At 36.6% G+C, this 12,309-nt stretch overlaps 1 protein-coding gene across 1 annotated transcript in view; it reads right to left on the minus strand.

The window, feature by feature from the left end:
* HYDIN (HYDIN axonemal central pair apparatus protein) overlaps window positions 1-12,309 on the minus strand; it is a 378,086-nt gene that overhangs the window by 323,785 nt on the left and 41,992 nt on the right. Inside the window, 1 exon segment of the mRNA XM_006152662.1 lies at window positions 1,027-1,184. Within this exon segment, the coding sequence (XP_006152724.1) occupies window positions 1,027-1,164 (138 nt within the window). The 5' untranslated portion in view covers window positions 1,165-1,184.

Here is a 12,309-nt window from a genome sequence, read left to right on the forward strand (position 1 = left end):
GTGACCATCCCCCCTGGGGGGTGATTTCTCGTTTTCTGTCTCTATGTCTCTCTCTGTCTGTCTGGCGAGCGCACGCGCCCTACAGTGAAAATCTCTCAAAAAAAAAAAAACATTTAGGGATATATAATTTAGCTGATTTATTTTGCCATGGGTTGAAGTCAAGAATGCTTATTTTCTTACAAATCTGATTTCTGTGATGGAATCAATTTAAGTGAAGGCAGATTTTTAATACAACTCTCGACTTGGTTCAGAAGTTCTTTTTGCTTGGAATTGAGATTAGTATAATGAAGTGTTAAGAGGTATCAGCTATATTGAAATGTAATTAAAATAATGAAGTCTTAAAGGCAAAAAGTCAGGAGTTTCTTCTCTATGTACAACCACCACCAAAGAAAATAATGATGGAATTAATTTTTCCCACTGAAATACAATTTGAGATTAGTTTTTTAAATATACTGAATACTAACCCCAGCATTATACATTTTATTAATATTTTTATAGCACGTGATTCATAATTAATTCTCCCTAAATTATTATACATTATAAAATATATTTTTATTTTAAAGGACATAAAAATTATGTTTTTGTTAGCTACCATTTAGTCATTATTTTAATTCTCTATGGTTACAAATATGCAAACAAAAATAACTCTTGCCAAGCAATAGGTAAAAAAAAGTATTAGATTGAATCTTAAGGAATTCTGGTATTTGAGTATTTTTGAACTACAGAAATGACAGTTAAACATAGTTCTACCTAACATTTAGAAACTCTTAATAGTTTGCTTATATAGTCTTATTCTAACTGGTTAATTCAAGCATTGAGTCAAGCCTTTACTTTGAAATACGTATGCAATTTCACATTTTCTCAGCTTTTCCATGGTGCCAATGCACCACAGCAAGCTATCCTGCTAACTAATTGGTATTAATCCGTCAGTAATTCACTGTTTGATATTCTGAGAATGCCATGTAGCAACAATTATCTGAGGAGGCAGCATTAAGTACTTCACCTTGAAATTCCCTAATACATTACCATTTGATTTGCTTCTTCTTCTGTAACAACCTTTGGATTCAGAGGTGGCAAAACCTTGCTTTGGAATCCTTTGAGCATTTTAACTAACCCCATCTGAACAGCCCCCATGGACTCCTCAAGTCTTCTACTTGTCATCATTAGTTATTTTCTTTGTTCACCTAAAAGTGAAAAAAGAAAAAGTTTTAGGAAAAATACAGTTAATTCCTGAATATAGATTACAATTTCTTAAAGCTTTTTTAAATACAGGAAGGTTTTGAAAACACCAAGCTTCAAAAATCCACTGATTGCTTGGAACAAATATCTTAACTAAAGGATTCTATTCCATGTGACTAGTCCAGATTTATCCTTATTCCAAAGTCTCTACTCCATTTTAGGCAGACTAAAGGATCCTAGACTAAGCTCAGGAAGACATGGAAATACAAGCCATCCCTACAGTATGCCACTTTTATCTTCCCAACAATATAAACAAACACTGCTCAATTAAAATATACTAAATAATTTGCTACTTGATCTTTTTGAAAGGTTTGTTTTTTTTTTCCTCATGACAATCATTTTTTAAAAACAAAATAAATATAAGGCTTCGGGCCTGCAGAGCTGGTCAGAGAATTGAAAAAGGCAGCATGAGTTAAGATGGGGAAGAGGAAGTTTCTAGAAAAGTTCTGAAGTTTATAGTCACAAGTAAGCCATTAAACAGCCAACCAAATACAGTCATGTGACAGGAATATGTTCTGAGAACTGCATCATTAGGTAATTTCATCATTGTACAAATATCAGAGTGTGCTTACACAAACCTAAGGTAATAGCCAACTATACATCTAGGCAATACGGTATAGTTTACTGTAATCTTGTGGAACCACTGCTGTATAGGAGGCCTGCCATTGACCAAAATGTCATTACGTGGCACATGACTGTATACACAAATCACAGAAATACGACATCTCCCTTTTGCATATCCTTTCTCAGACTTCTGTCAGGACACTTGGAGTTTCAGAGACCCATCTTAGACTAGGTAGGGATTTCTATGTTTATTAACAGGTTAGGTTATTAAACACTTGCTAAATAGACACATAGAAACATAAAATGCTGGTAAACGTCAAATAAAATACCCTAACACCACTTAAAAGCTCACAGGACAGTAAGGCAATACTTACGAAGACACACGGGAATGAGACATCTAAAGGAAATAGATATGAATGAAATATAGTAAGGTATACACTGAACTATAGTAACATAGACTAAAACAAAGCGGAAAAACCAAGCAAATGAATATAAAATTTTTTAAGAGAGAAAAAGGTTATTATAGTAGAAAGCCTCTAAGATAGCAGTCAATGAAACAGAAGATAGTCAAGAAGGTACAAAATGCTATACTTGGAGCTCATGAAGAAGGAAAAAAATATTAGCTCTAGTCCAGGAAAACTTGGATTAACAAATAGTGTAATTCAAGAAATAGTTCCAGAAATAAAAGAAAACACAAACTAAACTTTAATTTTTTTTTTTATCTCATTAAGCCTAGTAGCCAGCAGATAAAAGGAAAAAATAATTTATAAGGACAAGAGAATTAGATTATCACTAGACTTTGAAAAAGCAACCAATTAAGTGGGACAATACTGAAGTGGCATTTTTCAAAACATTAAAAAGTGTGAGTCAAGGACTTTCATTTGCAAATAAGCTCTCCTTTAGTTATCAAGGCTACAGAAAAAAGTTTGAACATGTAAAAACTCGAGAAATATTGTATACTTGTTCCCTTTCTGAGAAATCTATTAGACAATAGGCTTCATCCAATTAAAAGATGAGTGGGGAGACCAGCAGATGGCATAATGTTAACATTGCTGGACTCCCACATGGCTGACTGAGGTTCGCATCCCAGACCCAGAAGTATGAAACTCATGCCAGGCACGTGTGCATGCATACCCAAAATCCCAAGAGGAAAATGGAGGACATAGGATTGCAGTGTGGCCATCCCCCCCACCCCAGGGGTGATTTCTTCCTTTCTGTCTCTCTGCCTCTCTCGGTCTCTTGGGCATGTGCTCTGTAGCAAAAATCTCTTTAAAAAAAAAGATGACTGGAGAATTTGAGCAAAAGGACTGAAAATGAACATTTTATAGATTTAATTGTAGAGCTAAGATTAAAACAAAGCTGAAGATACAAGGAGAATAGTATTCAAACATTATGTTTTCTTAGAATGTATAAAATGTAATTTAAAAATAAAAGCAAAAAGAGAATGAAAGCAGAAAGTAGAGTGAGATTATTGACCATTACATACATAAAGATCAGATAGTATAAAGGAAGATTAAGGGCATTATGGTAAGTAGCACCAAGATGGCAGCCAAGGATACTTGGTCCTTGGCACTCATGTATTTGTGGAACCCCCCTACCCTGAGCAGAGGCTACACTTGAGTATTCAATTTTAACAAATATAATACAGCCTAAGGGATGGAATGTCATTCTGAGATTAGATTATAAAATTGCTGTGTTTTCCATTTTGGATACTGTCTGGATATCTCTCTTGGATCACCAGCTGTCACACTGTGAGGACACCCAGGAAGCCTAATGAGAGGTCCATGTGAAGAGGAATCAAGGCCTGAAAGCAATGATGTGAATGAGCATCAAAGTGGATCCTCTGAGACCTGCCAACAGCTACGTGAATGAACTTGAAGGCAGATTTTCCAAGCCCAGTTGAACCCTGAGATGACCACAGTCCTGGCCAACAATCAGACGGAAGCTGCATGAAAGAGCCTGAGTAGGAGGCGCCCAACTAAGCCACATCCAGATTTTTGACCCATAGAAACTATGAGCAAATATTCACTATTTTAGTACTAATTTGGGGTGCTTTATTACATAGCAATAGATAACTAATGTGGGCATTATAAAGGGGTTCCATGGAAAGAAAACTACCAAAACATAAAACTTCCTGGGACTAGCAGATGGCATAATAGTTACATCGCTGAACTCGCACATGGTCGAACGTGGTTCAAGTCCCAGACCCGGCAGTTTAAAACTCAAGCTTGAGGACCAGCAATTGACGTAATGGCTATGTTGCTGGACTCCCACGTAGATGACCAAAGTTTGAGGCCTGGACCTGGTGGCTTAAACTCATGCCGGGTGCGTGTGCGTGCGTGCCTAAGATCCCAAGAAGAGGATGGAAGAGAAGTGCTTGCAGCGTGGCCATCCCCCTGGGGGGTGATTTCTCACTTCTGTCTCTCTCTCTCTTTCTCTGTCTTTCTGGGGAGCTCGCGGGCCCTATAGCAAAAACCTTTCAAACAAAAAAACAAACTCAAGCTGGGCGCATTTGCATGCATGCCCATAACCCAGAGAGGAAAATGGAGGAGAAGGGATTGCAGTGTGGCCATCCTCCCCCCAGGAGATGATTACTCACTCTGTCTCTCCGTGTCTCTCTGGTGAGTATAAAAATCTCTCTTAAAAAAAGAAACTCACACTGGGTGTGGTGTGTGCATGCCCCAAATCCCAAAGGGAGAATGGAGGAGAAGGGATTGCAGCATGGTCATTCCCCCTGGGAGGAGGGAGGGTGATTTTTCCCTTACGGTTTCTGTCTCTCTAGCAAGCACACATGCCCTATAGTAAAAATCTCTCTAAAAAAATAAATAAACCTTCCTAAATACATTAAGATAAGCCTTTCTAAAAAGAAAAAGGAAAAATAAAAAGCAGAGAGGACACTATAAAAAGAAAAACAAACAACAAATCAAATCAAATGTGATATACACCGTGATTACAACGTAAAATAACTGAGACCATATATCAGGCATACTTATAAAGCCAAATGGGCCTGCCTCTTAGAAGAAAATATCTTTCAAATCAAATCATACAGAAAAATCCAACTTCATGATGCGTGAAATAGACACATCTAAAATATAATGATCCAAAAGGCAAGAGTCGACTGAAAGCTTCTAAGGCTCACCACTACCCTTTCTCTCCTGCCTCACATCTGGACAAACTGCTAAGTAAGCCCAGGTGTCCCTCCTTTGGTACCACTTACAAGTTCAAACAACACAGGACCCAGACTACACAGGGGCTCTCATTATAGCCCCACTCCAACCACAGTAAAAATCAAACCAGTATTCTGTCCCTATTCTCTCACACTATTTGTGAATCTGCTTGGGAGCCTGGCCTGCTCTCCATACTTCATATATTCTAGGTGCATGAGTGACATCATCAGTTTGACATCCAAACCAAATTTTGGTTGAGGGGCCATTCTGTCTCTGAATAATGACAATTAAAGAACAGGGACTGTGACCTTGACTTGAAAATAGAATTTTAAAAAATTAAGGAAAATGAAGAACATTCTGTAGTGCTAAAAAGTCATAATTCAAAAATGAATATCTAACAGATATGAATATTTGTACATTAAACAACACAAAGATCTATCCATATAAAGTAGAAATTACAGGAGACGAAAGGAGAAACAGATACACAAATAATGGAAAAGTTTAATATATTGTCCTCAATACAACGCATGTGAAGTAAATAAAAAATAGGTGAAACATAAAATATTTTAAAATATTAAATATATTTAAATATTAATAAAAATATTTAAATAATGCATTAAATAGGCATATATACACACACACACATGTTTATGTGTGTGTATTATATATAAATTATACATTACATCTAATAACAAAATGTATACCTCTCCTGAAGAGCAAATGGGCCAATCACAAAAGTTTGGTCATATATTAGGAAACAAACAAACAAAACAGTAGGTTTTTATAACCTAGAAATATTATGAACAACACTTTTTACCAAACTAAAAATCAAAAACAAAATAGAAAGTTCTGTTCACTTGAAATGTTTAAAACCTTTTGTTAATGAGATTAAAATTCATCAAAGGAAGAATCTAAATTATCATTTTTACTTATATGATTACTTACAAAAAGCTTAAAATATGGTGGTATAAAATATCCAGGAAAGTTACATATTCATGTACATTTGGCCCAATAATTCCTATTCTAGTAATCTTCCGAAATGATGTTCTGGCTAAAATATGAAATGATATATAAACCAATAAAAGGGGTTACTTATAAGGGAAGTAAGGGAACAGGGTAGGAGATACGAATAAAAGAAAGATTTCTCTGAATGTACCTCACAGTATAGTGTGGACTTTTGAAGCATGCAATATGTTTTATATATCCAAAACTAAAAAGACACAGGAGATTTGAAAAAAATCGATTCTTAAAAAATTGAAAATAAACTAAAATAAATGAACCTTGCTATATATCTCATAACTATAGAGAGAAGACAATTATTCAAGCTGACCTTAAAACAATATTTTGACTATATATCCATGGGAAGTGCTATTAAAAAGAATGGCAGAGAAATTGTATCATTTAGTCATTAGTCTTACTGTTGGTTATAATAATAGTTATAATATGTTTCAAACAAGTAAGTAGCTACATCAATATTGTTAGGAATCAAGCATTTCAGCATTTTAGAACAGTATAAAACCAAATCAGTTCCTATATTAAGAAATCCTATAATTTTAAATTTAAATGGAATATATGAATGTGAGCTTGTGATGGTTTTCCCTTTGTAAATAATCTGCCCACTGGAGATGTCCAGAAGCAATGAAATCCAATGGCAAAGACAGTCCAGGGACCTAGACTGTGGTCTCCAAATACTATTTACCAAAATGGAATCATAGCTTCTTGGAGAAATGGGCAACTTGAAGTCGAGAGCATGACATGTACAAGATGAACTTGGATCATTCTATTGTCTCATAGAACAAGGCTTTTGTTAATGAGATTAAAATTCATCAAAGGAAGAATCTAAATTATCATTTTTACTTATATGATTACTTACAAAAAGCTTAAAATATGGTGGTATAAAATATCCAGGAAAGTTACATATTCATGTACATTTGGCCCAATAATTCCTATTCTAGTAATCTTCCGAAATGATGTTCTGGCTAAAATATGAAATGATATATAAACCAATAAAAGGGGTTACTTATAAGGGAAGTAAGGGAACAGGGTAGGAGATACGAATAAAAGAAAGATTTCTCTGAATGTACCTCACAGTATAGTGTGGACTTTTGAAGCATGCAATATGTTTTATATATCCAAAACTAAAAAGACACAGGAGATTTGAAAAAAATCGATTCTTAAAAAATTGAAAATAAACTAAAATAAATGAACCTTGCTATATATCTCATAACTATAGAGAGAAGACAATTATTCAAGCTGACCTTAAAACAATATTTTGACTATATATCCATGGGAAGTGCTATTAAAAAGAATGGCAGAGAAATTGTATCATTTAGTCATTAGTCTTACTGTTGGTTATAATAATAGTTATAATATGTTTCAAACAAGTAAGTAGCTACATCAATATTGTTAGGAATCAAGCATTTCAGCATTTTAGAACAGTATAAAACCAAATCAGTTCCTATATTAAGAAATCCTATAATTTTAAATTTAAATGGAATATATGAATGTGAGCTTGTGATGGTTTTCCCTTTGTAAATAATCTGCCCACTGGAGATGTCCAGAAGCAATGAAATCCAATGGCAAAGACAGTCCAGGGACCTAGACTGTGGTCTCCAAATACTATTTACCAAAATGGAATCATAGCTTCTTGGAGAAATGGGCAACTTGAAGTCGAGAGCATGACATGTACAAGATGAACTTGGATCATTCTATTGTCTCATAGAACAAGGGTGTCACCAAAAGCTACTGGGATTGTGTCAAGGACCCAGAACTACTTAAAAGCATTCCCATTCATCAAAGATCTGATACTTTCAGTAGCGTACACACATATACTACAATGGATTTTTTTCTTTTTAAAGCTGAGATCAAATAATACAAAAAAAAAAATCATTAGTCACCTTTGTAAGTTGCTAGGCACCAAACTAATTATTTTAGAAATAATGAAACGAATCAACCATTCATCCTACAATGTTTTTGTACAAAGTGCATCATAGATTAACAAAATAATTGATGAAGGAAAATTATTCTTCGTAGAAGAATTCCAACTGAAAAATGCAGGGTAAAAAACTGACAGAAAATAAATCACCATTTTGCAGCCCTTAATGACATGAAGAATCATCAATGCTAAATCAATTAGGTGAGATGCTGCTGAAGAACTTATAATAGCTCAATCAGGCTGACAACACCTGAGCCCTCTAAATCAATCTTAACACTAAAAGAAAAATGGGTATTATATGCCTCCTGATGTGATGCATTACACACCACCACCTATGTAGCACTGTTAACCAAAAATTAAACTGAAATCCAACCAAACCTCCAGACCTACCAACTAAGTTGCAGGAGATGGAGGAAACAGAGAAGCACATACATTTTGAAAGAATGTAATTAAATCAAATCCACAATAGGATGGGGGAACTCATATAGGAAAATGAGATGTGTGTTCAACTAATAAGTAGCAAAAGAGAAATAGGGAAGGGGGAGAAAGAGGAAGTTAATGAGTCAAAAGAGTCTTATGCCAATCAAATGTAAGAATGGACCTTGTTTTGACTGTGACTGAAAAAATGAATAATAATATTAGCGTTTATCTAGTGTTTTTATCTTTTAATTCATTAGGTAATACTTTATCAAATATATCTATTTCAAAAGATTAATGGGCTATTATTGTTAATAATATATAAACTTAAATTTTTTTAAGAATTATTTAACTTTATTTATGCATTTATTTATTTATTCTAATTTGACCAGAAAGGGACAGATTGAGAGAGAGAGAGAGAGAGAAAGTGAGAAAGCAAGTCACCAGATCCGAGACTCGAACTGTGGTTGGCCATGTGGCTGCATATTTTAGCCAGAACACCATGCCACCTGCCAACCCATTAATTTTTTTTTTTCAGGTTATTGCCATAAGGTGCATGTGATCACCAGAGAGAAGGAAAGTGAGAAATCATCCCCCAGGGGGAATGGCCATGCCATAATCTCTTCTCCTCCATGGATTGTGGGCACCCACACACACATACTCAGTGTGATTTCAAGCCACCAGATCCAGGACTCCAACAGCAGAATTGGCCATGTATGATCTAGCTGCTTTACCTTCCATGCCACCTGCTGGCTCCAAAACTTAAAATACTTTTTCAGAATGATTTGTTGTCATTATTATTATTATTATTTTATTTGACCAAAGAGAGACACAGAGAGAGAGAGAAAGGGAAAGTGAGAAAGCAAGCCGCCAGGTCCGGGACTCAAACTGCAGTCAGTCATGTGGGATTCCAGCACCTTAACTACTGCAACACCTGCCAGCTGCAAAACTTAAAATATTTTTTAAAAATATAGTTCAGTTTGCTGGGCAGTATGATGGTACTGCGTGTTTTTTTAAAGAATGTTCCTGTTAGAGAGATTTGGTAAAATATTTACAAGAAAAGAAAAATTATGTCTGAGATTTATTTTAAAACACTCCGGGGAAAAGTGTGTATGTATTTGCAGGACAAATGAAATAAGAATGAAAGAATGTTAGGAACTGTTGAAGCTATATTATACAATTCTAAATTTTTACATGTTTAAAATTTTTCATAAATAAAAAGATTAGGGCCAGGTGATGCTGGCACAGCAACCAAGTGGAAAAGGGCCTGGGTTTGCATCCTGGGACCTCCCTGAGTGCACTGGGTGCATGTAATGTGAGTCAGTGATCCAGACCAGCTGAGACCAGGAGTGGATCACAATGTGAAAACCCTATTGAGGATGTCCCTTATTCTCTCTCTTACGGAAGAAATAAATACATTTTTAAAACATTAATACACTAAAGCCATTTTTTTTTAACTGGCAAAACATTTGCAGTACTGATAAAACACAGTAGGTTTACTATTCCTTCTATTAAACAGAACTAAAAATCCTAGAAATTATATAAACGATGAACAAAAGAAGGTTGAAAGAAGAATAGACTAGCTAGAGACCCAGACTCAAGGAATCAGAGTTCTGAGTTCACAGTTTTATTGTTATGTTTTGTTTTTGTTTTCATTTTTGCCTCACACTCCCTGGACTGTGTGCTGGAGTCAACAATCTTGAGAGGCCAACAGCAATGACAAAAAGAAGTTCCAAGGAGAAAATATGCATTCTCTGGCTAAAAACAAACAAACAAACAAACAAAAGGACAGCCCCACAAGATAGAAAAGTTTTAGATAAAATCAATCTTCTCTAGCCACACACCAGAGGAAATAGTAGCCCCACTCCAACCCTTCCAACAAAGGCAGAATGGAGAATTTAGATTGTCCCCCTTAACAGGCTATAACAAGATGCCCCAACTCCCCTACAAATGTGGTGTCAAAGAAGGCCAGATGAGGAGTAGAGACTCCTGACCCTGTTAGGTAATAATGAGAATGACACCCCGTGCCCCAACACACAAACACATACTGGTATTAGTGGAGACCACTGAAGAGACCTGATGCCTACTCCATCCAGCTGTAAGGAGGCCGCCGCCCAGTGGTGAGGAGGTGATCCTTCCCTAGCACACTGGAGTGGTGTCAGAGGCGGCCTAGCAGAGTCAGGCTGTTTGCCATCACGCAGCAGTAAGGGGACCGACACTCCACTCTGCAATGTAAGTGGAGGCCTCATGGGGAGCAGTTAATGAGGCACACCTGCCCATGGCAGCCAGGCTGGTATCAGCAAAAGCCTAGTGGGAGCCTCGATTCTCTCCCTCCCCTCAGCAGTAAAAATCCCTTCCCATGTGTCAACAGAGGTCAAGTAGAAGAAACAGGACTTCCATCTCTGCTTGGCAGTAATGAGGCAGAGTCTCATAACATAACGCTCAAGTGCCCAGGTTTCAGTAGAAAATCACTCCACATTTCAAGAACCAGGAAAATATCAATTTTAATAAGAAAAAGACAATCAACAGATGCCAGTATCTGATAAGGACTTTTAAAAAGCCATCATAAAAATCAACAGACAACTGTGAACACTCGGAAAAAATGACAAAAGAAATTTTTTTTTCTAATTTCCTAGAAGACACGTGGAGAGAGTAAGAGGCACTCTGCATGGAGAGTGGTCACAGCCCAATCTCATCTCCTCTAATTCTCCTTTTGGGATTTGGGACACACACACACACACACACACACACACACACACACACGCATGCCCGGCATGTTTTTCAAGCCACTGGAGAACAGGACTTGAACCACACAGTTGGCCATGTGAGATCCAGCTGCTTTAACCACCATACCACTGGCTGGTCCAGCATCTCCATAGTGATGGCGGCTATACAATTCTAAATGTAATTAAGTGGCATAGAACCATACACACACATACTGTACCAATTACTACATTCTGGTTCTGCTTTGTACTTTATTTGTACAAAATGTAACCATTGGAGGAAATGAGAGGTCAAGAATACGAAGAACCTCTCTGTTTATTCTTTACAATTTCATGGGCATCCATAGTTATTTCAATTTTTAAAAAATGTTTCTAGAAAAAAGAAAAGACTGGTAAAACTAACTATGGAGAGGATACTAGGAAGGTGGGCACTCTCATTCATTGTAAGTAGAATGTAAATCAGTAATTTCACTTTGGCAGCTTCAAAGAACTATGCACATCCTTGGATGCATAGGTATCATTTGCTAGAATTTATCCCAAGTAGGAAAGGGTTTATTCACAAGCTCTGCTATAATATAAATTGACCATTCCAACTCAATCGAATGTCCTCCTCCTCCTCCTCCTCCTCTTCCTTCTTATTTTTGCTGTAGGGTATGTGTGCAAGAGAAAGAGATGAAAGGAAAGTGAAAAAATCACCCTCCTGGAAAATAACCAAGTCACGGTTCCTTCTCCTCCACTCTCAAGATTTGGGCAAGCACAGACAAACACCTAGCATGATTTTCAAGCTGCCAGATCTGGGACTCAAACTGTGAAGCTGGCCATGTAGGATCCAGAGCCTTAACCTCTATGCCAGTTACTGGCCTAAATATCCTCCTTTAATCAGCAAAAATACAATTCTGGTAAAATCTGATGACCCAGGGACCAGAGGGTGGCATGGTGGTTGAGGCATTGGACTCCCACATGGCTGACTAAGGTTAGGGTACCAAATCTGGTGGCTTGCTTTCTCACTTTCCCTCTTTCTCTCTCTGTCTTTCTCTGGTGAGTGTGTGTGCCTTACAGTAAATTAAGAATGGTAATAATAATAGTATTAATCTGAGTGTGTGTGCCTTACAGCAAATTAAGAATGGTAATAATAATAGTATTAATGGTATAAATAAATAAATTATTCTTTTTTAAAAATCTGATGATCGGGACCAGCAGTTAGCGTAATGGCTATGTTGCTGGACTCCCACGTAGTCGACTGCAGTTCGCATCCCGGACCTGG

Source organism: Tupaia chinensis, unplaced genomic scaffold, assembly GCF_000334495.1.
Source record: "Tupaia chinensis unplaced genomic scaffold, TupChi_1.0 Scaffold000355_1, whole genome shotgun sequence".
NCBI classification, from domain to species: domain Eukaryota; kingdom Metazoa; phylum Chordata; class Mammalia; order Scandentia; family Tupaiidae; genus Tupaia; species Tupaia belangeri.